At 42.9% G+C, this 25,956-nt stretch overlaps 1 protein-coding gene across 1 annotated transcript in view; it reads right to left on the reverse strand.

Annotated features, from left to right (window-relative positions):
* Positions 1–25,956, reverse strand: part of LOC107695790 (E3 ubiquitin-protein ligase HUWE1-like) — a 59,531-nt gene that overhangs the window by 3,117 nt on the left and 30,458 nt on the right. Inside the window, 31 exon segments of the mRNA XM_016495835.1 lie at positions 467–584; positions 700–945; positions 1,030–1,179; positions 1,480–1,582; positions 2,280–2,533; positions 2,691–2,896; positions 3,618–3,750; positions 3,974–4,130; positions 4,245–4,339; positions 4,995–5,679; positions 5,946–6,615; positions 7,370–7,764; positions 7,853–8,076; positions 8,159–8,283; positions 8,801–9,011; positions 9,300–9,656; positions 10,430–10,475; positions 20,722–20,882; positions 21,019–21,108; positions 21,183–21,361; positions 21,616–21,844; positions 21,987–22,146; positions 22,240–22,367; positions 22,648–22,746; positions 22,833–22,908; positions 23,005–23,144; positions 23,238–23,410; positions 23,553–23,735; positions 23,850–24,061; positions 24,282–24,505; positions 24,636–24,702. Coding sequence (XP_016351321.1) covers positions 467–584; positions 700–945; positions 1,030–1,179; positions 1,480–1,582; positions 2,280–2,533; positions 2,691–2,896; positions 3,618–3,750; positions 3,974–4,130; positions 4,245–4,339; positions 4,995–5,679; positions 5,946–6,615; positions 7,370–7,764; positions 7,853–8,076; positions 8,159–8,283; positions 8,801–9,011; positions 9,300–9,656; positions 10,430–10,475; positions 20,722–20,882; positions 21,019–21,108; positions 21,183–21,361; positions 21,616–21,844; positions 21,987–22,146; positions 22,240–22,367; positions 22,648–22,746; positions 22,833–22,908; positions 23,005–23,144; positions 23,238–23,410; positions 23,553–23,735; positions 23,850–24,061; positions 24,282–24,505; positions 24,636–24,702 — 6,296 coding nt within the window.

Below are 25,956 nucleotides of genomic sequence, written 5' to 3' on the forward strand. Positions count from 1 at the left end.
TTTAATAAAAAATAAATCAATGAAATTAATACACAAATATATGCAACTGGGTTTCATTTCACCCCCAAAACCATTAAATAAATAAAAATGATAAAGTATATTTTGCATAAAGAAATTTTTCCACAAATTCTCATAACTACATTCAGATGTTTTACTTCAGAGTTTTTGTAATTCTCATTCTCCATAATAATTCTTAATAGACATTCACTACTTTAATACACTAATTTATTATTAGTATTACAGTAAAAATCAAGGTAATAAAAAAGTATTGCAATTATGTATTGTTTGCATTATATTATTTGTATTATAGTATTTGGGGGTAAAAAGCCTTTAAACTTTTTCATATGTTTTGTCGTACAATGTCATTCTAATTATTATATTGTTTTTGTATAACATTATTATAATGTTTTTAAAAAAAAAAATTCTTTTTGATTTTGGTGGATAAAAGCCAGATAAAGTATCTTACTTGCGCTTGACATCAAAGTCCAAGATGCGAATGTAGTCAACCAAAACGGCAAATGGCCCATCTGCCAGATGAGTGGTGGACTGTCGCAGGATCTGATTCAGCACTGTGCGGTGGGTTTCTGTTAAAGACAGAGAGAGGGAGTTCATATCGAGGACAGCCTTCATCAGTATTCATCATGTATTCCTCTACACTGTGCAAAACCATTAGGGACAGCTTGTGTTTGATTGACTCACCTGCAAAACGCAGGAACTTCTGTGTGTCTGGAGGCAAGTTGGAGGAGATGTGCATAGAAGAGGGCTCCCTTGAAAAGAAGGGGTCCAGGGAGGAGGGGGTGGCGGGGGTGAGCGGGGCAGGGGACAATGGGGGTGGCTCATCCTTGATGTGTGACAGCTGGCTCTCTCGAGTGTCTCGAACCGGAGGTTTGCTTTCCCGCTCGGTGGCATGCACCAGGAAAAAAGCCTCCACTGCAGGTTGCAGCACTACAGCAGTACAAAGAGATTTGTTAGCATGAAATAATACCTTTATTTCTAAAAACATTAAATAAATAAATAAAATAAAAATACCTAAAACTGCATGTTGGTCATGAGACTCCTCAAGCTCTTTCAGACACTCCCCCAGCATGTCCCATAGTTCATCCAACAACAGCTGCTCACTCAAAAGGGGTAGGTCAGGCAAGCGCTCCTCCTGTTCCTGCTGACTGCTGCTTTCTTCACCTTTTTACACATGCAAACCATATTTTAACATACATACATACTATATAAACCAATCATTTCAGACACTGATTTTTCTCAAGTTATATCAATGCAGCACCAGGTAAACATTCATTTCACATCCATTTTCACAAATTACTTTAAGATCAAATAATAACTGGTAGACTCCTCGCAGTACCACTATAGATTACAGCAGTCACATATGATTCAAAAAAAAAGTTCAGTGATTTCTATGATGTCATTCCAGCTACTGATGTTCCTCTATTGCCATCACGTCACATCTATTATTTCACAGGACCTCACCTATTGCTGCCTGGTCTTGCTCTAGGGGTGAGGGCTGGTCCACATCCATAGGCGAATCATCTCTTTGAGCTGCTGGGGGCTCGGCAACAGAGTGCACCTCCGACTGAACCAGGGGAACCAAGGAACAGGGTGAGATTCAATACAATTCCCTCCCGACAGAGAGGAAGAGACAAACAGTGTGTATAATGTAGGGAAAAAAGATGAAGTGGGGGTAGTCACAGACTGAAACCAGATGCAGTGCTAGAGACTCAGTATCATGCATCAAAACATTCAGACATTGGTGAGAGAGGGGGTTGGGATGGAGCTTAAGCAAAGAAGCATGGACAGCCAGCCAAAAATCAAACCACGCACAAAGAGACAAAGTCAGAGATGAGAGAGAATCACAAAGCTGGATGCAACATTCAAATATCTCAAACACTGCACCATACAGACTTTGTGCATTAAATGCATCAAGATGCAGTGGAAGGCAGAGCAGTAGAGAATAGTAAAAAACATTAATACATTTTACGGTGTTTTAATTCTTATATTAAACATAGAAATACACATCTAAAATAAAGATATAAAAAGAATATTGTCAGATTACTACAAAAATGTTCAGCTATTTCGCCCTGCCCTGTGTGTAATACGGTGCAATATGTCCTTCAAAAAAATGGATTGTAACTTTACTAAAATAAGTCAGTAATAAGCAATAAGTCAGATAACACTACTAAGAAATTCTCAGGATGTTATGAAAATGGGTGTGTGTGAGGGTCAGTAAAGTCAGTAGCAGTCTGCCTGCTGTCAGTGCGGCCCATGCTAACCGTGGCTGTGCTGGCCGTGCCAGCGGGGGGGTTGTTGGTTGCAGAGGTACTGGGGGCAGACGATCCAGCCACAGCCACAGCAGCGGATGCAGCAGCAGCAGCGGAAGAGGATGCGGATGAAGAGGGTGGGGGTGCCTGCTGTAGACGGCGTGCCCTCTGCCCCTCTCTCACCATCTGAATGATGGCGTCCGCTTCAGCCTCTAGCTGACGGACCGCAGCCTGGATACTGCTGGCCGAGCCCAGACTGGTCGAACCTGGAGACAAATGGAGAATAAATCGAGAGAGACCTGTGAACATAAAATAAGCTGTCTATATCGCTCAATGGGAGAAGCGACTCGAAGCTTCATAAGAAGCATAGACATGTTCTTAAAGGACTAGAGGACTCCTCTGTGTTAAAAGAGAGTGACTTACTCAGTCTTCCTCCTGTCTGCTTAGCTTTCTTGTTAGCGCGCCGTGTGTCTTCCCTAAGCTGGATGATGACCTGCAGCACGCGCAGGAAAAACTTCTGCGTGGAGGTCTTGGACGTGAGTGAGCTCATGCAGGGCAGCTGCAGCTCACGACCACCTAACGTGCGCTTCTGAGCAGCCACAATCACCACACTCTCTGACCCGTCAAATCTGTAATTCATGTACACCCAAGGAGAAGGACAAGTACTGTTAATGTAAAGAAAATTTTATGCAGATGGGAGATAAAGTAGTGAAATAGTCTGGAGAAAATGCGAATTTTGTGTCAATTTTTACTCATTTATCAAAAGCTTTTATTACCGTTAACCACACTAAATGGAATTTGTACCAACCTAACTGCAGCCAGCTTAAATCTAGAGGCTACTGTACAACAGTTTAGGGTCAGTAAGTTTTTTTTTTATAAAGAAATTAGCTTATTTAACAAAGAAACATTTAACTGATCAAAAGTGACAGTAAAGACGTTTATAATTCCTATTTCAAACTTTCTATTCATCAAAGAATCCTGAAAAATGTATCAAAGTTTTCACAGAAATTTTAAGCAGCACAACTTTTTTCAGCATTGATCATAAGAAATGTTTCTTGAACACCAAATCAGCATATTAGAATGATTTCTGAAGGACTGAAGATTAGAGAAATTGCTGCTGAGAATTTAGATTTGCCAGAAATAAATTACATTTTAAAATATTTTATAATAGAAAAGTTATTTTAAATTGTAATTAAAAATACAGCATTATTGTGAAATATTATTAATCAAATTAAGTCAGTTAATAATAATAGATAATAATAGTCTTTACAGACCTTCAAAAAAAAATCAAAAAACAACAACAATTAAGTCGATCCCTAACAGTAACGCAGGTTGAAACTCTGTCCTCACCTGCTGGTCATCTTGCCCTTTAGGCGTGTGGTGATGGATGGGTCCTCATGAGAAGCTTCAGGAGACTGAGCATCAGCACGTGCTCTTCTCTGCTGCTCCAGGTTATACTCCCTCAACTCTGCCAATAAAGTGCCTAAAAACCAGAGCAGATGCAAAAGAGAAGGATTAAGTTTTAATTTTTACAAACTATGCTGCAAAACAGGTTATTTGCCAACCTTCATGGTGGTGACAACACAATCATGAGTAAATTAGCATATGCCTGGTGGTCTACATATAATACATATTCACTATTGAGCACCTTAACCTACCATAATGAGCAACCATACAGAAATCTTCTAAAGTATTGTAGTACTGACCAATTTGTTTGCAGAGGGTGTATCCGAGGTGACGCGCCCCACTGAGTAGAAGTCTTAGTACAGTGTCTCGGGTCAGTGCATCCCCTCTGGACAGCTGCAACAGGATGTTGGCCGCGTCCTCCAGACCTTCCTCCGAACATGAGTGGGATGTCAGCACCTGGACACAAACCACAGGAGGTAACTAATCCAACTGCTGAGCTGGGTCAAAAGAGCCCAGGGTTAGGATAACCAGACATGGGGTGACATATGTGCGTGCACCATCATTAAATACCTCCACAGAGAGTTGCAGCTGTTTCTCTGTTAGTCCAGCAGAGGCCAGTTTAGTTTCAATGTCAGTGCTGCTCACTGCTGCCTTCTGTTTTCCTGCTAAAATAATGAGGTATAACGATGTGATTTAAACATTGTATTGCCAGCAGCCCAAACACAATTGACTAGTCAATCATCAGCATTATACAAAATTATTTGACTTCAGAATGACCTGAACTGATCCAGCACCAAGCTGGATATCTTCCATATAAATCTGTGTGTTTTTTCAGTTAGTTCTCACTTTTCATTGCACATTATAAATTTGGACTGAAATACATTAAAGCAGTAAGCCTCAAAATACCGTGGTTCACAGTGATTTTAGAACTGGTAAGGAGTGTTGTTAGGCACAATGCAGAGCGGAAAAAATAATTGCTTATTTAATTTCTATATTTCTTTGTATTTATCCTATGTTTGTAATCTTTTTTACTGACTGTTTACTTCAATAATTCAATATTTGTTAACTGTTTGATGACATTTTACTTTCATTAGCTAGCCTAATATTAATTTCTGCCGTGTTAGCAAAATTGGTATTGAGCATTGTGAATTATCAAATGTATAGATTATTGTACAAAAGCTTCAAGCATGGCTCAGCCAAACGTAAGCAAGAGCTGGAACTATCCATTTTAATTAGGATTTTATCTCAGTGGAGACTGTTATAACACCACAAATCAGCAGGTATTTATTCATGTTTTCAAACGCTCTGAGAGAGACTCACCAGCAATACTGCCGGAGGGGGTGGTGCTGCTTGCAACAACAGATACCATAGTTGGTGGTTGAGAGGGCGTCGGGCCCACTGAGCCCTGCGCTGTGCCCGTACCTGCCACCACTGAGATGGTCCCTGACCCCGCTGTGGTTTGAGTGGCAGGTGCAGAGGGGGTGGCAGTTGGGGCCTGAGGCACTGGGTGGCTGGCTGGAACCTCCGTGGCCTTGTTGTCAGGCAGAGCGATGGAGATCAAAGAGAGCAGACGGAGTAGTTTCTCAGTAAGAAGGGAACTACGGCGGATCACTGGGTGGGAGAGCATGTTCATCAGCTGGCCCAGCGGAGAAGCCTCGAGGCTCAACAGAGCCCCCTCTGTCTCACCAGCACCCCCTAGAGGCACAGTCTTCATGGAGGCCTTGCCTTTACGGCTCACATTCATGTTGTCCAGCTTGACCAGGAGATCCCAGAAATCAGTGGAGATGCCCAGGGACTGTGGTGTAACTGTGCAGCCACTCAGGGAATTGTGGGTAGAAGGGAGATTACTCAGGGTAGCTGAGGAGTTGCTCTGGCTGGTGCCACCTGACCGGCAGCTTCCACTGGCAGTCGTTATTGAGCTGGCACAAAGACGAGTGTCCAACTCTGATGAGGACGATGATAGGGGATCTTTACAGCGCTGCTGAGTGAAGTGACTGGGAAATACCTAGAAGAAATAAGAGCGAGAGAAACAAGACTTAAAAACAATAAATGCACTTTTTAATCTGTACACAATACATTTTGTGTATTGCTTTATTGCATTTAATGCTTAAATTTCTTTTTGTCATGAAACTTGTTTTTAAGAGGACAACACTTAAGTTTCTGTTACTTAATTCAATACCATGGTAATAACATATAATTTGAATTTGATGTTACACATGCCTAATGCACTGACAAATGATGAGTGCCCTTTAGCTAAAGGTGCTCTAGTACCTTGGCCAGTTGGATGAGGGTATCCAGTACATGTCGACAGACAACTGGAGCAGCCTGTGGGTGAATGTGAACAGCTGATCCACCTCCTCCCCCTGCACATGCCACTCCCGTTCCTGACACTCCACCTCCGAGCCCTCCTGAGCTCATGCCCGCGCCTGCTGAATGCTTCTCTGCGTGTTTCCTGCCTGACGCCCGCTGGATCTGAAAGATATTGGTCCTGCATCCCAAAGCTGCATCCATTGAAACAGACAGCCAGGAGAGCTGACTGGAACTACGTGATTCCACGCTGTTCAACAGCTCCAGAGAGGAAGATGAGGAGGAGGACGATGATGAAGAGGCTACAGCTGCCTGCGGGGATGAAGTGGAACCCTTCCCTCCACTGGATGAGCCCTGGCTTAGTGAGCGCTTACCACGGGACTCCTCCAGGCGTGCAGTCTCCAGGCAGAGCTCGCTCTCGCTGCTACGCTGCAGGATAGACAAGAGGCTGCGGATGACCCAGCCACGTGTCTGAGAGTGGTAGCACAAGTTACGCAGCACTCTGTGGAGGCGGCTGGTATTGAGCTTTGGCTCGTCCACAAAAAGCAGCACTAGAAGGCAGGACAAGGCCTCATGGTCCAATAAAAGACGCCCCCGCAGACGCAGGAGAGAATCGACATTAGAGCTAGAGGGCCTAGATTTAAAAATGAACAAAAGATTAATTAGAGTTTTTAAATGTAACTGTCCACAAACAAATACTGCTTTCATCAGGGCTTCACTCATATTTGCAATTTAAAATAGGTGTGCAAACTGAAAACTGTATTTAGGAGCATGTGCTTTTAATGAAAGTCCCTGCAGGTCCTTAAAAGTAAAAAAAAATCTGTTTTATTAATTTTAAGATAAAAAAAATCTTAAATGGTATAACTAATGTCAATTAAAATTTTAAAAGTTCTTAAATTTGGGGATAGAAAAATCAGGAATCACAATATGGTCTAATGTGTAAATTAAACTTCATGAGGCTGTGGCTGAAATCAATGTGAGCACTGTACATTCAAAGTCAAAACACAGCACTGTTGCGGTTCACACAATCTATTCGTGAATTTTGACAACGTTTGCTTAATTGTGTTTATTTTGTAATTTGTTGTAGGTTGTAAGAGTGCATATTTTATCTCCGTCATCTTTTTATATGAGTAGCCGGTAAATCAGACATTTTTATTATTGATTTTTAGGTTACACAAACTGTCTATGGCAATTAATTCTAAGTAAACTCTAGCAGCTTTTGTCTGGGCTGCCCTATCACAGGAAGACTAAGAACATCATTTAACACACTATTCAATATTTATAGAGAGAATTACTATTTACTATTATCAGCACAATAATCTGTTCATTAAAGTTTAATGTGCTTGTAATTGTTTCAAGCATCAAGCCCTTTTCATTGTCACACTCACCGGCTGTGATTGGCACTCCCTCCCATTTGAAAAGTCCCCCCTCTTTGCACAGCCAATCGAGTGTATTGTACCCCACGGTTGCCACCGAGACGGCTTGTGAAGGCGGGTGAGCGTAGGATGGCGGACAGGGCTGAGGAAGAACTGTGACCGAACAACCTCTCATGCATCAGTTGTCTCTGTCTGGCCTCCTGTTCCCTTCGCAGTGCTGCAGCTTCTGCTGCAATATCTGGGGGCATGACCGCCAGCACGCTATCCTCCATGTCCTCCAAAACAGATCGCCGCAACTCAGAGGGCAGGGTCTGGATGAACGTGACAGGGTCCAGAGGTTGATCGCCCTGTGGGGGTTGCTGGGATAACTCTCGACGCTGCTGCTCCGCCCGCTGCTGGGCCAAGACCTGATAGCATTAGAAAACATTCAAGTTTTGAAGATTTTTTTCTGTTTAGAAAAGTTATTTAAAATATCTCTGCAATTGTTACTCATACCTCTTCCTGTATTGCAGGTGGCAGAGCAGCTAGGAATTCTGGGCTGACCTCAGTAAGCCCTGGCCCTCCTCCCAGCACAGTGTTAGCTGACGATGCCAATGTGGAGGTGACAGGAGGCCGAGAAGGAGGTCTGATTCCCAGCTGGTTCTGCAGCACCTCCCGACGGATGTCTTCAGGCAGTGCTGCCAAGAAAGATGGGTCCACACCTTCTGGCAGACTGATGCCTGCAAGGAAGTGACAAAAACATGTGATTCAAAGTTGAGGTATAGCTCTATATCCATCATCAATCTAAGCTGAAACACCAACCTGCCAGAGGGTCCTCTTCTTCATTGCTGGTGGATGGGAGGGGCTCCTCCTGGATGGCCTGCGATTGGCTATCTGCACTGTCACTCCGAGGCATGGTCTCACCAGGAGATGAAACAGAAGTTGAACTGAAAAAGATTATAATATGGCAAGAATTCAATAGTCATACAAAACTAAGTACATTATTCTTATTGACAGTATAAAATTATGCTTTTAAAGGAACTTCACATTGCCTAACTTTTTGGCTTTATAAAGTGTACTAATTGAACTGAACTGCACTGAACTGAACATTGACAGACACTTTTACTCATCTATTAAAAGTAAATGTAAAAATTAAAGAGTAAATTTACCTTTAAATGCAAATGGAAGAAAGCTTCTAACAGGTGACTGGCTGATAATTTAACCAATATTTAACCATTTGAGACCATCATCATTGGCCAATACAGACCTTTAGGCCTTTTGTTAGCTTCAAATCCTACAACCTTGCCAACAGATGTGTATTGTTCTCAGATATTTTTTGTGTGAAATTTAAAGATAATAAAGACACTTCTTTTAAAACAAACAAACAAACAAAAAAAAGAATGCAATAACAGCCGATCCCTACTCATCTATTTATATATGAAGTACTGTGGTCCAAATACTCACCCTGTTTCTGCATCTGTTTGCCTGTCTGTGAGGCCACTGTCACCACTTCCTGACAGTTCCTGAGACATGTGATTGGGTGGAGTGGAGCTGGAAGCAGGCTCTTCCTGCGTTCCTGAGGCAGGACTGCTTGTATCCATGGGTGAACCCTCAAGCTGAGACACACCCACTGGCACAGGCTCTGAACTTTCAGCTATATCTGGACTGAGAGAAGCTGAGAAAGAGAGAAAAAAAAGCAGGGGAAAAAAAACTCAACTCATGTTCGCAACTGACAAACAAATCAACATACGCAATGCAAAAGGCAGGGGAAAGTACATGCAGTAGTTGCATGTAGAATGCAGTGGGATCATACAACAATTTTGACAAAGACTCAGCCTCTTCACAGAACATTTAGCTGTTGCATTTTTAAGTAGAATAAGGAGAAGAATTCACTGTGATGTGAATGTCACTACACCAAACCAGTGTGTAAAATCTAATTTTACAGGATACAAAGTTAATCTACCTTCCCCGACTGCATCCAATGCTCCTCCTACTCCTCTCTCACCAATAGTGGGTGCAGGTGACATCTCCATCTGAGAAGCTTCTGCCTCACAATTCAGGCTATCAGATGCTGAGAGCTGGGGCAGCCCCGCCCCTGCCAAGGCTCCGTGAGAGTCAGGATTGGAGTCAGCCAGCAGCAGCTCTGTGATTGGCTGGTGCACCTGCTGACTGATGGCTGTTTCCAGAGAGACGAGGGCTTGCTCGTGTGGGGCAGGGGTGGTTGGGGTGACTTCTCCTGATGGGGGTGCTGTGAGGAAACCCTCAGAGGTGCGAGAAGGGTCCAGACAGGACGACACCCCACTCTGAGCCTGTTCTCCTTCTGACCAGATAACAGAATGAAAAGAAATGAGTATTGTGGACATGATCAGTTAAGATAAACATAATAAATGACACTGTAGCTCAGTTGTAGAAGGTAATGAAAAGGCAGGGCATGTGATTGAGGGTCTGCAGCGAGGAAGGCAGTAAATTGTATAGTTATCTCCTTCAAGGGCCACACTATACTGATCCCCAACAACAACACAACTTACTACCTCACCACAACACAGCGACTGTGGCCTCATCCAACTGGAGACGATAACTACCTTCAAACATTTTACAGCCAAAGGCAAAAAAAATAATAAATAAATAAACGTAGATGTGTTTATATTGACAGTAGTGTGGTGAATGCAATTCATGTAGATGTAAACCTACAAATAATTGAGCAATTAACAATTAGCTAGAAACAATTGATTGATTGAGCAACTAATTGTTGCATAGCAGCAGTTGCCGCAGCGATGGAGATAGGCAGGAAGATTATCCAGCTGTTGAAGCGGTTACCGTGGGAAAGACAGTAGACTGTATAGTTATCTCCCAGATCTGGTGTGATCCTAAAACTATACAAACTACTACCTCACCCCACAGCCCACAGCAGAACTCATCCAGAACCCTGGTTCTTCACGATGAAATATGAGTAAATTTTCACATTTCAGAAACAAAACACTGTTTGATTTGCATTTTTTTGTGCTCAATGAAAAAGCAATTAACAAAAACATGCACTACATCACTATCAACATCAAATTCTGTAAAAAAAATACAAACATGCAATGCTCTTACCTGCAGCGTTCTCTACAGCTCCATTGACTGTTCCAAGCCCAGAGCCCTGTGGGAAATAAAAACAATTCATCCATCCTTACTGTGAAATTAACACTGAATTAAGGATGTGACCTGTGTCCTGGCTAATACCCATGGTCCTGTTATAAATCAATACTGATTGAATTCAATCCAAAAATCACAGTAATGTATACACAGAAATATTTTTTTTTCCACATTATAAAACAAATTCATAATGAATGATAAAGAGTTGCATCAGCACAATAACAGCTGCGTCACATTAAAGCTGCAGTCCGTAACTTTTTTGGTTAAAAATGATCCAAAATCAATATTTGAGCAAGTACATAACCAGCCAGTGTTCGAAACTATCGCCTTACTTTAGCCCGATTCACAATGGTCATCTTATAATAATGTTTTCTAATTTGAGTGGTACGGGTAGGTTTTTGCGGGAAATTCGAGCATGCCGCTGCGTCATTACGTCACTTCTGTAAACAAAGAAGTTGTCCCGGCTACTAGGCTATCGCCTTTTCTCACAGCAGCTGGAATAATTAAATGTATCATTTTGATGGCGGCTTGTAATCCAGAAAGGATTATGTGTTTATGAAACACATGTGAATGCAGCAAAAATGTGTATAGATATGACACTGTTATTTATTTATGTTAATGATTGTTCTAAATATTCTGTATTTTTCTTTGTATGCGATTGATAGAGTAGCAATTTGACAATTTCATGTTAAATAAGTAAATGAAAGATTGCTCTGATCTGTCACATATTAGGAGTTAAACGGATCACAGTTGATCCGTAATACGTACGGATGAGACCCTACCGTTCGGCACGCACGTGATTCGCAGATTAATTTGCCAATTTACACGTACAAGCAATTTTAAACCGCAAGAAGAAGAAACGAAAGAGCGCTCAATCCGTTACTCACGCGCTGTTCTCGCACACAAAGCGCGCACAAGAGATGTGTTTCAGACAGCGCGGAAATACCAAGTTGCGTATACATACCTGATACATACACACAAAAACATGGACGTAGTGTCCGTGACGTCATCCGTAGGTTTCCGAAGAGGGTTTTTGAAGCCTAAAGTAGGTTGAGCCGGCCATCGCCATCTTGGCAGTGCGTCACCCCAGACAGTGGTGTATTGTAACGAAGTAATAATACTTCGTTACAGTACTTAAGTATTTTTTGGGAGTATCTGTACTTTACTTGAGTTTTTATATTTCTGCCAATTTTTACTTTTACTCCACTACATTTCCTAATTAAAATGTATACTTTTACTCCGATACATTTCCCCTAAGCATATTTGATTGAGTGCGTGTATCATGCTGGTATCTTAAGGACTTTCGTGGACAGCTGACTCCTACATTTTTTCATATTCTTCATATTCTGTGTGGTGGTCAGATAGAAATTAATATTTTCCAATAAGTTTAAGTTGATTTTTACCTTTTATGGGCATTTTACCTTTATAAAGCCGTTTTTTCTATAAGTGTGCATCATCTTTTAAATCAAATTCTTACATTTAATCAGTGAATACGAATAATAAGACATTTGGGCTGTTACCAAGCAAATGAAATCAGTATCAACAAAATTCATCTTTGCAATCCAGACATAAGCTGCACCTGAAGTGGCATTTAGAAGTGTTTACACACTGTTTACTGCAGAACATGAATGCATTTAACCTGCAGTTACAAATGCATAAATAATTTGCTATATTAAACATAAAAAAATTAATAATGATATATGAAATGATTTAAAAAATGAAAAGGTACTTTAAATGTGAAATTAAAACCGCCAGTAGGTGGCAGCAAGTCACTGTTAATAAGTGAGTCATTGCGATTGAACCGAATCATTTAAACAGTTGATTCATTCAGGAACAAAACGCTGTCATGTTGCTCAAAGACGCAAAAAGCGCTGTGGCTTTGTTTGGAATTATTTTTGTTGCCGAAATAGTGCAAAAACAGGCAATATGGTGTCTAAAACGTAAGTCTTTTAATAAAACTTCTAGTTTATTGAAAAAAAATTTTTTATATTACATTTGTATATGGTAATTTTTGGAGAAAAAAGGCACTCTTCCATGTGAAACTGAGTAACTATAAGAATTGGTATAAATATACACATTTTCTGCCCCAATGTCTTGAATTTGTGATCATTCTGAATGTATTTTAATAGACTGAATCATGCAGTGAAAGAAGGCACTGTAAATGCACACGCGCACTAGACTTAACGTAATGCGTGCACTCTGTAGGTGTTTTGAATGTGTTTTTGCGTCGTGAGAATATTGAGCAAAATAGCTCACTTGTCATGGTGTTACTTAACTATATCATGTTATGAATAAACTAAACATTGTGAATTTTTACCTCCGTCTGTTTCTTCTGAGTTTTTGTGTGCTGTTACGCTCATTTGTTCTGAAGTCTCTCACAATAGAGACAAAGTGAGCCTCAGCGCGACCTTGTATTCTGTATTCTGCTAACTTACTGCAATTCTCTCCGATGACGCAGTAACTTACCGCGGGGAAGAAAAAAATCTTTGGTCTGTCCAATGATTGTAAACAGTCATTAGGTCCGTCAGACTTGAGATATTTTAGCGGTAATGTGACCAAAAATATTTAAGACCCATCGAATCCGAATTTAAGACATTTTAAGACTTTTTAAGGCCTTATATTAGGAAAACGTTAAGACATTTTAAGACTTTAAGGACCCGCGAACACCCTGTAGGTAATCACCAAATCACACAGAGTGCACGCACGTTGATTTATTAGTCTATTAAAACTCAAAATTCCAGGCATTCTAAATTGTAGACGGCAAAAATGCTTCAGTGTGCTTTTTATATTTATATAATTTAATATAGTTAACTTAATCTATATCACACAAAGAGTAGGCCCCTACCGTTTTTCTGCAGATATCAGTATGAACACATTTAATAATCATTTTATACAAGTTCAGTAATGCAATAAGTGACTTACATTTTAGACATAATATTGCTTGTTTTTGCTCAATTTCGCTAACAAAGTAGTTCCAACTAATAGTTCCAAACAAAGATCACAGCACTGTTTTGCGCCTCTGAGCAATGGACGGTGTTTACTTATTGAATGAACCAGCTTTTTGAACGAATCGGTTGAATATGATTCAGTGATTCACTCATTAACACAGTCAAATGCTTTGTTTCTGAATGAATCAGTCGTTTGAATGAATCGGTTGAATCTCAATGACTCACTCATTAACAGTCACTTGCTGCCATAATCATTTTATACAAGTTCAGTAATGCAATAAGTGACTTACATTTTAGACATAATATTGCTTGTTTTTGCTCAATTTCGCTAACAAAGTAGTTCCAACTAATAGTTCCAAACAAAGATCACAGCACTGTTTTGCGCCTCTGAGCAATGGACGGTGTTTACTTATTGAATGAACCAGCTTTTTGAACGAATCGGTTGAATATGATTCAGTGATTCACTCATTAACACAGTCAAATCAATAGGTTACTTGCGTAACCCCGGTTCTCTGATAGCATTAAGTGAGGTGTCTCACTATGGGATACGCCCCTTCCGCGTATTCCTAGAAGCCCTATTACATTACGCCAGCCCCAATTGGCTGGCAGACGTGACGTTGTGTCTGGGAGTGGCCTCCCCACCCCTCAGTATAAAAGGGCACAACACAATGTCACCACGACATTCAAAACAAGCACACCTCTTCCTCGCTTCGCACAGCAAGGAGGGTGATCTGGTGAGACACCTCACTTAAAGGGTTAGTTTGCGGTTTTGAAACTGGCAAAGCGCGACGCACGCCCTTCATGAACCTACATACCAAAAGATGCTGTCCCACAGTTTTGTTATCAAAACCAATGTGGCAAGCAGAAATAGCAGCCAGAAACACTTTCCCTTGGTCTATCAAATCCTGAAGAAATTATAGAACAACTGCCACTGAACACTGAAAGGGAATCTCGTGTTTAGTTGTGCACCAGCGCTCAAACACGCCTCATTTGCATTCATAAAGAGACCTAGTCGATGAAGCTCTAGCATTTTGTATGGTTCTAATAACGCTGTCAGACAGACCGGTTGTATTTAGATTGAACCACTCACAGGCCAGGCCCATAGTGCCAGGCGTTCTGGATGAGGATGAAAAATCTCCCCCTCTGCTTGTGACAAAAGATCTCTGCACAGCGGGAGAGACCACGGGTCTTCGTACAGCATATGTATGATCTCCGCTAGCCAGTATTTCCCTGGCCACCTCGGAGCTATTAATATAAATTTCAGTCCCTCCTCCCTCACTCTGTAAAGTGTTGGGGATATTAACGCTATCGGTGGGAACGCGTAAAGGAGAGTGCGAGGCCATTCGTGCGCCAGCGCATCTATCCCCAGAGGCGCGCTCTGATCTTTCAGAGAGAACAACAGAGGACACTGAGAACTGCCGTGGGACGCGAACAGATCCACTGTCGCTCTGCCATATATGCTCCAAATCTGTTCGACCACTTCCCTGTTCAATTTCCACTCCCCGTAGAGGGGATTGCCCCTGGACAGCAGATCCACACCCTGGTTCATGACACCCTGTACATGCGTCGCTCTCAGGGATAAAAGATTGGCATTGCGCCATAAAATCAGTTTGCGTGCTAACTTGTGCAAAGAAAGTGATCTGAGACCTCCCTGTCGGTTTATGTAAGCCACAACTGTAGTGTTGTCCGTTCTCACGAGAACATGATGCCCTTTCAGAAAAGGAAGAAAATGCTTCAGCGTCAGAAAAACGGCTAGCATTTCCAAATAGTTTATGTGAAGATTGGTCAGTTGTTGACCCCATCTTCCATTCACTATCCTGCCCTCGTGAATGCCCCCCCAACCGGACAACGACGCGTCTGTTGTTATGATTTGTCTGGCTCGAACCACGCCCATGGGTACCCCTTGAACCAGAAAGGTCGGGTGTCTCCACTGGCGCAGTGCCAAGACTGCCTCTGACGTCACTCTCACTCTCCTCCGGGAGTGACGTAATGGGTCCAGCCCCTGAGACGCTAACCAGCGTTGAAACTCTCTCATGAACAGTCTGCCTAAGGGAATAACTATCAGGGCTGAGGCCATCAGTCCTAATAGTCTGAGGCATGTGCGAAAGGAGACACAGTTTCCTCTCTGAAAATCAGTCATGCAACGAGTGAGTTCTCACCCTGTCTTCCGACAGTCGCGCTCTGAATGTCACAGAGTTCAGTGACAGCCCCAGATATGTTATAGACTGTGTGGGAATTAAAACACTCTTTTCGATGTTTAATTTTAAACCAGTTTCTGTATATGTTCCAGAAGCATAACTGTGTGTTCTCTCGCTTCTTGCTCTGACCAGGCTGTCACCAGCCAGTCGTCTATGTAAGTAGCGAGACGAATGCCTTTCTCCCTGAGCGGAGTCAGGGCCACTTCTGTACATTTTACAAACATTCGGGGGCTGAGAGACAAGCCAAATGGTAGAACCAGATATTCGCATGCCACGCCAAGGAAAGCAAACCTCAGGAATTTCCTGTGGGGTGGATATATCTTTATGTGAAAATATGCGTCTTTCAGGTCGATTGACGTAAACCAATCGCCCTGGCGCACTAATTTTAGGAGTGTAGAATGAGTGAGCATTCTGAACTTGTACTTCCTTAAGTATTTGTTCAGTGCACGCAGATCTAATATGGGACGAAGAGCTCGAGTCCCTTTCTTTGTGATGAGGAAGTATCTCGAGTAAAATCCGCTGTGGCTCTGCTCGGGTGGGACCACTCTTATCGCCCTTTTGTTCAACAGAGAGGAAATTTCTTCCTGAAGAACATGCTTTAATTCTCCCTGCACCTGAGAATGAATTATCCCTTTGAAATGCGGGGGGGGAAGCGGCAAACTGCAGTCTGTACCCGAATTGTATTGTCCTTAATACCCAGCGGGACTGTGTGGCAGAAATTCAAAAATGGAGGAAGCACTCATTTTAGCCGTAGCACAGCATCCTATTTTATATAATACATCTTTAAAAGATTCTAAAAAATCAAATAAAAAAAGAAGCGGTGTCAATGGAAACAGGAACAGATGGTACATTTGAATGTGGACACATTTTTATAATTTTTTTATTGTTTTTTCTTTTCCTCGCATCTCTTTTGCATCAGTGTCAGAGCCGAGCCAAAAATGCCCTCTGAGACCACCGGCGCGTCCAGGATGGCTTCTTTTTCTCTGTCAGAGAAATTCGCCAAGTTAAGCCAACGTCCTCTCTCTTGAATGACCATTGTGGCCATGGCCTTGCCCGCGGCTTGAACCGCGCACCTCTGAAGACGCAGAGAAAGATCCGTAACGACACAGATCTCTTCCCAGTGCGTCTGACCTGGCATGGTCGACGCTTCGTCCTGCAATTCCGCTTGGTACGCGGTCAGCATAGAGGTCGCGTTCAGAGCCCTGACAGAGAGAGCAACTGCTTTATAAGCGCGTTCCGTCATGCTTGACTGGAAACGGTCCGCTTTGGATGGCAATGTCGGATTTGCAGCCGCCGTGTGCTTTGGGTTTAAGTGCGCGGCAACTAATGGCTCCATGGGGGGCATTCGGAGAAGTCCTACCTTCTCCATTCCCTCCACATCGAGAGCGGATCCTCCCTGCACGGGCATCTTGCTGGTGAACGGTTTGTCCTTCCAGGTCACCGCAACCTCCTCCAGGAGCTCTGGAAACACAGGAAGGAGCTGCCGTGCTGCCCGTTTCGCTCTCGGCAGCCTCTTGCCCTCGTAGCGAGACTTTACAGCCTCTGCTACCACGGTCGGCCACGGAATGTTTAGTTTCTCTGCAGCGCGTTTGCACACATCCTGCAGATCAACACTGAGAAGAGGGGATGGTGCCCCGTCCGCATCTTCCGTGGATCCCGCCGCGGCGAGGGGTTGTGCCGGGAGCGCAGGGGGGAGGAAAGGGGAGTCCTCGAAATCTTCCTCTTCTTCAGAGAGAAGAAAGTCCGATTGTCCCTCTTCCTCGAAATCAAGCGCGTCCTCTTCCTCGTCCGTGCTGAGCACACTGGGCAGAGGGACGCAAACGTCAAGCTGTTCACCCCAGGATAAAGCTGCCGTGGTGGGCAGCTCTACAGGGATGGGTACCTGCGGAGTGGCAGCTGGAACGGGGCTAGGTGACATGAGGGGATCGTGGCCTGACAGGCTAGCTTGGCGTGCTAGCCTGCGACGAAGGCTCTTCATAGTGAAGCGTGCGCAGTGTTCACAGGAACCGGGGTTCTCGATCGCCAATTGGGCATGTTTCAGCCCAAGACATGCAGAGCAGACCTGGTGTGTGTCCTTGCATGAAATTTTGTTCCCACATTAACAAAGTCGCACAGCATCTCCCTCACCAGCCGGGACAGTCTGCATTGCTGCAGCCATCGTAATATCGAACAGTCCTTGCAATCGGCTGGAATGCAAATTGAAGGAGTCAGGCGAAAAACGGCGTGGAGGCCAGTTGTTCGTCCAGGAGGTCGTTAAAAGTATACCTAATTTGTAGGCTTCTAGTGTGAAGCGAGAAGAGGTTTTTGAATGTCGTGGTGACGTTGTGTTGTGCCCTTTATACTGAGGGGTGGGGAGGCCACTCCCAGACACAACGTCACGTCTGCCAGCCAATTGGGGCTGGCGTAATGTAATAGGGCTTCTAGGAATACGCGGAAGGGGCGTATCCCATAGTGAGACACCGAAACGTATGCTTGAAAGAGAACCAATGCTGCCACTCAGTGTTTTTACCGTGCAAAGGGGAGTCCTCGAAATCTTCCTCTTCTTCAGAGAGAAGAAAGTCAGATTGTCCCTCTTTCTCGAAATCAAGCGCGTCCTCTTTCTCGTCCGTGCTGAGCACACTGGGCAGAGGGACGCAAACGTCAAGCTGTTCACCCCAGGAGAGAGCTGCCGTGGTGGGCAGCTCTACAGGGATGGGTACCTGCGGAGTGGCAGCTGGAACGGGGCTAGGTGACATGAGGGGATCGTGGCCTGACAGGCTAGCTTGGCGTGCTAGCCTGCGACGAAGGTTCTTCATAGTGAAGCGTGCGCAGTGTTCACAGGAACCGGGACACACCTGGTGTGTGTTCTTGCATGAAATTTTGTTCCCGCATAAACAAAGTCGCACAGCATCTCCCTCACTAGCCGGGACAGTCTGCATTGCTGCAGCCATCGTAATATCGAACAGTCCTTGCAATCGGCTGGAATGCAAATTGAAGGAGTCAGGCGAAAAATGGCGTGGAGGACAGTTGTTCGTCCAGGAGTTCGTTAAAAGTATACCTAATATGTAGGCTTCTGGTGTGAAGCGAGAAGAGGTTTTTGAATGTCGTGGTGACGTTGTGTTGTGCCCTTTATACTGAGGGGTGGGGAGGCCACTCCCAGACACAACGTCACGTCTGCCAGCCAACTGGGGCTGGCGTAATGTAATAGGGCTTCTAGGAATACGCGGAAGGGGCGTATCCCATAGTGAGACACCAAAACGTATGCTTGAAAGAAAAGCTTTGTTTCTGAACGAATCAGTCGTTTGAATGAATCGGCTGAATCTCAATGACTCACTCATTAACAGTCACTTGCTGTCACTTACTGGCGGTTTTAATTTCACATTGACTATTTTTTGCATGTTTTAAATTATTTCAAATATCAGTATTCAAAGTTTTATGTTAAAAACAAAACATTATTTATGCATTTGTAACTCGTTAAATGCATCCATGTCCCCTCTGAGATACATTAAACTGTGTAAATACACCTAAATGCCAATTCAGATGTAGATTCCAGAAATGTTTTCTTGTGTTGGAATGAAAGACACTAAGTACCGGATGAAGAGCTTCTTATTCTTACCCAAAAATACAAAATGGAAGAAAGAGCTAAAACTGAACACAATCTTGCTACTCAAGCTGTGTATGAACATTTTTTATATATATTCTTCTATATATACTCTTCTTTTCCATTTTGAATTTACTTGTACTTTTACTTTCAATACTCAAGTACGTTTAAGATTTAAAAAATACTTTTCGTACTTAAGTACAATAAATATCACATACTTTAAGACTTTTACTCAAGTAATATTCTAAACGGTGACTTCAAATTCTACCAAAGTGATTTTCTGGTAAGATATCTGTACTTTTACTTGAGTATGGCTTTCAGGTACTTTATACACCACTGCTCCCAGATAATCAAAAATGGGCAAAGAGGCGGGAGCTGTTTGCTGAAACCACGCCCACCTAGCTCGACAGTTGTGACAGCAGCGGCAATCCACCTGTCACTCAAGTGGCCACGCCCTATAAAATATCCAAAAACCACTAGAACAGTGTTACATATTTTGCTGACTTGTATACTTACATTATCCCAAATGTTTCGAAGAATGTTTAAATCCAGAGAAATAATAATATGTTGTGCATTTTAATAGACCGGTGACGACCGCACAGAGTAGCATTATAACAGAACTGATGAATTGCAGTTTTAGTCACTTCCATGTTGGTTTCATGAGAGAGACCGGAAGGTTGCCGCTTGGTATACACACTATACTCAGTCACGCAATGCTGATGTTGTTAAAATTAACAATTTGAGAATAAAGTATAACAATAATAATAATTTGCACGGTTTGATGTGATATGAGCTAATTTCGATTAAATCACCTTTGGTAGCGCAAGTTATTGTAATGCTTTTTTCCTCAGTTGGTCAGAACAAACGTAGCAGACTTGTTACTTGTTTAGATGACGATATGGTGAAAATGCTTATTTGAGTCATATTCCAAGATGAAGGCTAGAATCTGTGAGTGCAAAGTACAATATCCACACCAGTGCGGTGACTGAGTGCCACACATACTCCTCAAAACATTAGATTCATCCACGCTGGAGCCGTGCGCCTCACAACCCACGCAACGAAGATAATTCCGCACACAGCTGCAATTGCAGGTTTTCAAACAGAGATGGCGACAAAGAGGCAAAACTTACGGACTGCAGCTTTAAATAAAAAAACTCATAACAGTACATGGTTACAAAATATTTAGAATTAGCTTTCTATTGAAGGAATCCATATATTGGTGAGGAACTTTTTCAAAAACATTTTTAAAAAATCTTAGAAAACTAAATTTTGTATGGCAGCATATGAATAGATAAGCCACATTCAAAAGTGACCACACAGTTAAATCCTATATTAATGTGGCAAGCAACATTGTTTGGCAATCATAAACATGATCAAAACATCAAAACTCAATCGCTACCATTATAAATCAACAAAGTGTCTATAATAGAAGCACCTGTCTGCAATACAGCCTGTAAACTACACTACAATTATAGGCTTCACATGTAATTTCTATCTTTATTTGATTACATTTCGCTCTTTTACCCGTAGGCTCTGTTCCCGGGCCTCCTCTCCAACAGCAGAACTCTCATTCTGCTTGGCTGTCTCCTCTTCCTCCGCCAACTGTCTCCTCCTCTTCTCCCTGCGTTCCTCCAGCTCCTCATCACGCAAACTCTCCAAGTGCTGCAGTATGGGGACCTTCACCACTGAGAAACCAGGCACAAGACTTTAGACAAAGACTTTAGACTTTAGTTTTGCCATTAGAAAAAACTCCTTTATCAGTTCTTCCTGCAGTGTATAAACAACAGATGCTATAATATATTCATTTTGAGATGGTCTCACCTGCCACACAGTCATGCATGCTCTCGGCATCCAGGACTTTACACTCATCCGTCCATCTGGTTAAGGCAGTCGGGATGCTTGAAAGGGTGCCTGTAGAACAGAAGGGTTTAGCAAATGCATCTGTAACCATTAATTTTAAAGCAGCTTGTCTGTGGGAGACTCACCAGCTTGTCCTCCAGTGCTACTCTGCTCATGGAAGAAGTCATCCAGTAGCTCATCATCCGAACGGGCAATAATATGCACATCCTCGTTACCCACCAGTAAACGTGCACGACCGCGAGACTGCAGAGGCAGAGAGCTTGACAACTGCAAGATATCAGCTGCAGCACTGGGGCCCAATAATCTGACACACACAAAAAAAACAACGACACACACAAAAAAAGGAATTTGAAGCTGCAGTGGCACCAAACAGAATTGTAAATGAGTCTCATTTATGATCTTTGCCATGTTGGAACAACAGGAAACCAAGACAAGCAATGAAAGCTATGATTTTTAAGGGGGGAAAAAAAGAACAATCAAATTTCTGCACCATTGTAAAGCTTGTAATTTCATTTCTTAATTAAACTGAAAGGCAAATAAGTTGATTAAATGACTCACCTCTGCAAGATGAGAGGAGGGTTGGGTTGACGGTTACCAGGGTAATGTACATGGACTGTGTGGCCTGTGTTGGCCGTGAGCTGGCGGAGAGATCGTTGGCTGCGTCCCATGCCCTGAGCCAATCTGCTGCTGGTGCCTGATCCCCCCAGAGTCAGTGAGCCATGGTCAGCATGACGCACCATCAGAGGGTGGGAGCTGGGGATATTTCCTGGTGAGGGAGGGATGTCAGCTGAAGTGTACAAAAGACAGAAAGAGTAGACGTGACACATTTCGTCAAAAAATTATAAGAAGAACATCTTATGGCTGTTTAACTCAAACTACGTTGACTTATTAAAAAATAGGGAATAAATGTATAGTAGCTAATTTCTTACCAGACGTGGAGAACATGTTATCAAACTCAATGATGAGGTCATCGTCTCGGTCAAATCTCTCAAAACGAATGTGTGGAGCAGCATTGATATCAGGAAAATCTTCATCCAGTTCCATTTCTGAGCCTTCGTCATCGTCATCGTCATCTCCCTCCTCATCATCCTGAGAACACATAACACAATGAGAAAAGAATGGAAAAAAGTAGATATCACTCTTTTCTACGGTGGTTTATGACTTTGCTTAAATAACTATTACTTGATCCTCCTCCTCTTCTTCCTCCTCCTCTTCCTCCTCATCTTGACTATCCTCATCCTCGTTGCTACCACTGGAGTCTTCCTCCTGTGTGTGCTCCTCATCTTCTGGCTCAAGGATGTTCATAGAGTCTAAATCAGTAAAGAAAACAAAATGACTGCAGGATCTTCCCCAAGACAGTTTTGAAGAGTATAAAGAAACTGGGAACAAAGTCTATTAAATAAATGTCAGGGTTTTAAAATAATACTAATAGAAAAAAATGTAGATAAGTGCTTTACGTTCCAGATGGAGTCACTAAAATTCAGAGGGTGGGCACCCTTTCTAGCAGACCCAATGAGTAGCTATACCGTTTATGGGTCATTGTCATCATAAGTGCCAAGAGTTAATATGCAAGAGAGATTTATGTCCTACCCTCTCTGTTAGCTTGGAGAGTGGAGGCCTGACTCATATTGGAAGGAGCTTCATCCATCAGCACGTCCTCTTGAGACTCATCCTCTCCAGAGCGACCCACTAATTAACAGTAAAATCAAATTAAAAACACGCATCCAACTCTGTATCACTTCCATATTTGGCCAGGAATCAAATAAATCACTTACCGATGATGGTGCTATTAACGGTTCCTGCATCTCTTTCTAAAAGTTCATCGATCAAATCCACCAACTCATTCTCCACCTAAAAGAATATATGAACAACAAACATTGTTCAGCTGGAGAAGGATTTTCATATTCATCAATAGAGAACAGATCCACAAACTGCTGTGCTTCTAACCTGCATGGCCTGAGTGCTCAGCACCTCAGGCTGTCCAGCAATGACCACGGTGTCTCCCTCGGTTTCTCCATCCATCAGGTCGGCATCTGTGGCTTGACCACGGTCACGATTCTCTGCTGGCTCTGCCTCACCTGCCTCCCCTGTACACAATATCAGCCATAAAACACACATAACTCAGCAAAGACACTGTATCCATACTCTGCTGAGATTGTGATCAATGATATGAGTATTACCTTGATCTTGGGTGTTGCTGTTGCTGTCCCTGACTGTGCCAACAGTGTCATGCTCCGTCTTATTCTTGCTGGATCCCCCTTTGCCCCCAAACAGGCTGCTAGGCTGGTTCACAATTCGTGACAACGTCTCCAAAGGCTTCAGAGCAGCATTTACTGTGTTTGCCATATTAGGACTGCAAGAAACCAAGAACAGCAATGAAAAGAAAAAATAAATAAATAAAATGAATAAAAATTAACTTTTGCCCAAAATTATATTAATGGGCAATTAACCAAGGTTGGGATAAAAGATTAAAAAATAAAATAAAATTGTGATACCTGGATAGATCAAGGCTATGAGGCACACGTGCAAGGTCATTGACAAGGCCTTTCTTCAGAAAGAGTCGGATGATATTGTTCATGCCGTTGTGCTGGGTCTTGGCTGTGGCTGTGCTGTAGAAGCTTGAGGTGGAGGGACATGACTCCATAATGGTGCTGATGATACACATCACTGCTTGCAAGCTATAAAGAGAGAAAAGTTCAAGTTTAGTCAAGTTTTACGGATCTAAGTACGTTCTAGGTATCTTAATTATTTAAAAGTCAATTTTAGTACAGCGACTAGGCAGCTCGACTCACCGGGCGTGCTTCTCTGTGCCTTCTGCCATGCCCAATGCTCGACTCAAAGCAGCCTTGACCTCGTTGACCAGGGCCGCCTGGGCATCAGTGCCTGTTCCAGCTGCAGCGAGGCTGGCCAGGAAAAGGCGCGCAAGGGCAGGGGTGTCCTTATCCTCTGAGTTCTGGGTGTGTGGGAGCAAGTGGTCCAACACAAATGCCAGCACACTGCAATCCTGTACATATATAGGTTCACAACTGTTACACATGACGAATGAGGTTTGATAAGTTGAAGAAAAAAAAAAAAACACTTTACAAATACACTGAAATAAATGTCCAGGCAATGTGTTCTAACTCAATATTGCATAAACAGACTCCGTTCTCTAAAAACAGTATGATGTGAAAAGTGAAACATTTGGCCTGAAACTGGTTGTACATCAAACTGATGTGACTCACCTCCTTAATGAGCTCTGACTGGCCAGCTGTGTAGTTGTAAGAGGTGATGAGAGTGGCGATGCCAACATAGGAGCGAACCAGCTCTGCAAGCAGCCTCAGGATGGTAGAAGTAGGCATCAGCAGTTTGCTGGCCTTAGCTTTGGCAGCTCGGCTCTCCTCCGAGGAAGCTCCCTTCTCTCCCTCCTGCTCCTTTTTCTCTTCACGCATTTCCTCAGGCGTAGAGGCTAGAGACAGAAAAAGCAATGACAGGGAAAAATTTCAAGGTCAAGTCAAGAAGCCAGCACAAGTGAGAAAAATAATGACATTGTATAAACAAAGGTTTTGAGCTCTATGTGCATGTATAGAGGTTCACACCTTCTCCCTGCGGAGTTCCAGATTGGGAGGATTCTGCAACAGCACCATCTGCAGCAAACACCTGAGTCTGAGAGAGTATAATTAACACCCACTATTAATGCAAATCCCACATTTCTGAGCCCATTATAGTACACATACACTTGGGGCTAATTGTGTTTTTCACAGAGCAGCTAGTTGAACTAGATTTGAACATTTTGTGAAGAGAACGTGAGCAGTGCTTTTCCATGGAAAAAACTCATGCCATGGCACAGGAGCAGGCCTGACAACTTTGACTGTTTACTAAACAGATTTTAAAGGAGTTCTACAGCATTGCTAGGGTGTACTGGGTAATGCTATCAAAGACTACAGAATACCCAAGACGTGTCACTCATATAGTTTTGAATGGTGAAAAATGCAACGTTCAATATGGCCACTCTATCGAAGGAAGCCCTGCCTTCTGAATAAAAGAGCCCATCACTAATCGGTAAAGTCATCGCATCACTGCAGATGACGCTAGAAGTCCCAGTTGCTATAGAAACAATCAGAGTTCTGAGATGTGCGCGTGGGACTGCGCATGCGCACTGGCTGGTCTAGCTTGAAAAAGACGCTTTTTTTTTGACGCAAAAGAAACGACATTTATGAGAGAGTTGTGATTATGATTTCATTGGTGATTTCAAATATGAAATTTAATCGTAAACTTGCCTGGGAGGCGTTTCAAAGATGGCCACCGAGTGAAATGACTTGTCTTAAAGGGATTTTGATGCTATGTAGTGGATAAGGCCTTTTTTTTTGGCTACGTTTTTTTTCCTAAGTCTAGCAATTCCTCATCATGTTTCAATGTACAATGTTTTCCACTAGTCCACCAGAAAGAACATGTCTAATTGTTCCGAAAAGTAAAAATATATTTTTAGCAACAACCCACACATTTTGATGTCATTAATATAGCAGAGTTCCAACATTTTCAATTTTCATCTGACAAATGGCTTTAATATCCAACTGGTAACGTTACATTCTGACTAGGTTGTCAAATAAATGCCAGAATACTGCTGACAGGCATGCGCGTTACTTTTATCTGTTGCTGCTTTAAAGGGGGTCATATGATGCTGCTAAAAAGAACATTATTTTGTGTATTTGGTGTAATGAAATGTGTTTATGCGGTTTAAGGTTAAAAAAACACATTAGCACCGCAGCCTTGAGTGAGTGGCGGCCTAGAGTATGCAGAGGCCGGCGGGCTTGAGAACGGCACGGCCGGCAGATTCGACGAAGAAGCGTCCGGGGGGCTTGCGGCAACCACATGTGACGACCCTGGGCTGGACTCTGCTTCGTCCACGGTGAAAGCCGA

The sequence above is a fragment of the Sinocyclocheilus anshuiensis genome, unplaced genomic scaffold (assembly GCF_001515605.1).
Source record: "Sinocyclocheilus anshuiensis isolate Anshui unplaced genomic scaffold, SAMN03320099.WGS_v1.1 scaffold234, whole genome shotgun sequence".
Lineage (NCBI taxonomy): Eukaryota > Metazoa > Chordata > Actinopteri > Cypriniformes > Cyprinidae > Sinocyclocheilus > Sinocyclocheilus anshuiensis.